The sequence below is a fragment of the Stegastes partitus genome, unplaced genomic scaffold (genome assembly GCF_000690725.1).
Source record: "Stegastes partitus isolate 25-593 unplaced genomic scaffold, Stegastes_partitus-1.0.2 Scaffold1381, whole genome shotgun sequence".
Taxonomy (NCBI): Eukaryota; Metazoa; Chordata; class Actinopteri; family Pomacentridae; genus Stegastes; species Stegastes partitus.
Genome location: NW_007579112.1, coordinates 199,209 through 200,447, shown reverse-complemented (window position 1 = coordinate 200,447; position 1,239 = coordinate 199,209). Strand labels below are relative to the sequence as shown.

The window sequence follows — 1,239 nt, the reverse complement described above, 5'->3', positions numbered from 1 at the left end:
CAGAACTCCTCCCGTTACAGACGCTGCAGTCAGAACATGTTTAAGTTTGTTCTCTGAAGTTCCTTCAACGGTTCTTCCGGTTTTCTTTATTGGACTCATTAGGTGACTAATCATTTAAATCAGAACGTAAAAGCGTGAAAATGGACTTCAGTGTCAGTGTTTGGTGTCATGTTGTTGTTTAACCGCAACTAACAGACGTTCGTTTAAACCATGAACCCGTTCAGGAGATCAAAGGTCCACACTGGTTTGGTCTTAACTCCACAATCCAAACACTCATTAAGACACAGTTTGAGCCAAATGTCTGCTGTGATGAAACGAGCTCAGGCTTGGATGCGTTCTGGTGAATCTTTACACATAGATCTATAGATCCAGATCCGGACCGCGTAGTCGGCCGTCAGCTGGTTTGTGTTTCATGTGTTTCTGGTAAATGTTGATGGCAAACATAAACATAAACATGTTTATTGTGTTGAAGGTGTTACCGTGTGTAGCTAACTGGTCACTAGTGAGCTCAGCAGTGGGTTAGCCACGCTAATGCTGTTAGCCACGCTAATGCTGTTAGCCACGCTAATGCTGTGTTAGCCCATTAGCCCGTTAGCCCGTTAGCCGACATCAGAGCTTTTGACTGTTTTCTGTGAGTTTGGTTAATTTTTAAAACCTTTTAGGAGTTCAGTTTTGTGTCATCGCTCCTCGTAAACTGTTGAGTAGCTGATTGCAGTCGTGTTGCTCTCCAGGGAGTCATCCTGGTCTACGACATCACCAACCGCTGGTCCTTCGACGGAATCGATCGGTGGATCAAAGAGATAGACGAGGTCAGTGGTCAGTAGCGGGGGTGGTGTTTCACAGATTGACCAATCAACAGCACCAGAACCGGACCCTGTCACAGCCTCCTGTCCCTGTCTACCCAGCATGCACCAGGGGTTCCCAAGATCCTGGTGGGGAACCGCCTCCACCTGGCCTACAAGCGCCAGGTGACCACGGAGCAGGCTCAGGTGTACGCCAGGAAGCTGGGCGTCACCTTCTTCGAGGTGAGTCCGCTGTGCAACTTCAACATCACCGAGTCGTTCACCGAGCTGGCCCGGATCGTCCTCATGAGGCACGGCATGGAGCGGCTCTGGAGGCCCAACAAAGGTACTGCACCAGAACCAGAACCAGAACCTCAGCTCAGATTCTACCTCACAAACCTGATGAGACACTTTAACAGAAGGTGGTTGTTTGTGGTCAGTGTTTCAGGTCTGTGCT

General features: G+C 49.1%; 1 protein-coding gene across 1 annotated transcript in view; it reads left to right on the top strand.

The window, feature by feature from the left end:
- The window catches only part of rab40b (RAB40B, member RAS oncogene family), a 23,107-nt gene that overhangs the window by 18,599 nt on the left and 3,269 nt on the right, over nt 1–1,239 (top strand). The window contains exons 4-5 of the mRNA XM_008299117.1: nt 732–809; nt 906–1,128. Coding sequence (XP_008297339.1) covers nt 732–809; nt 906–1,128 — 301 coding nt within the window. The remainder of the gene's footprint in view (nt 1–731; nt 810–905; nt 1,129–1,239) is intronic.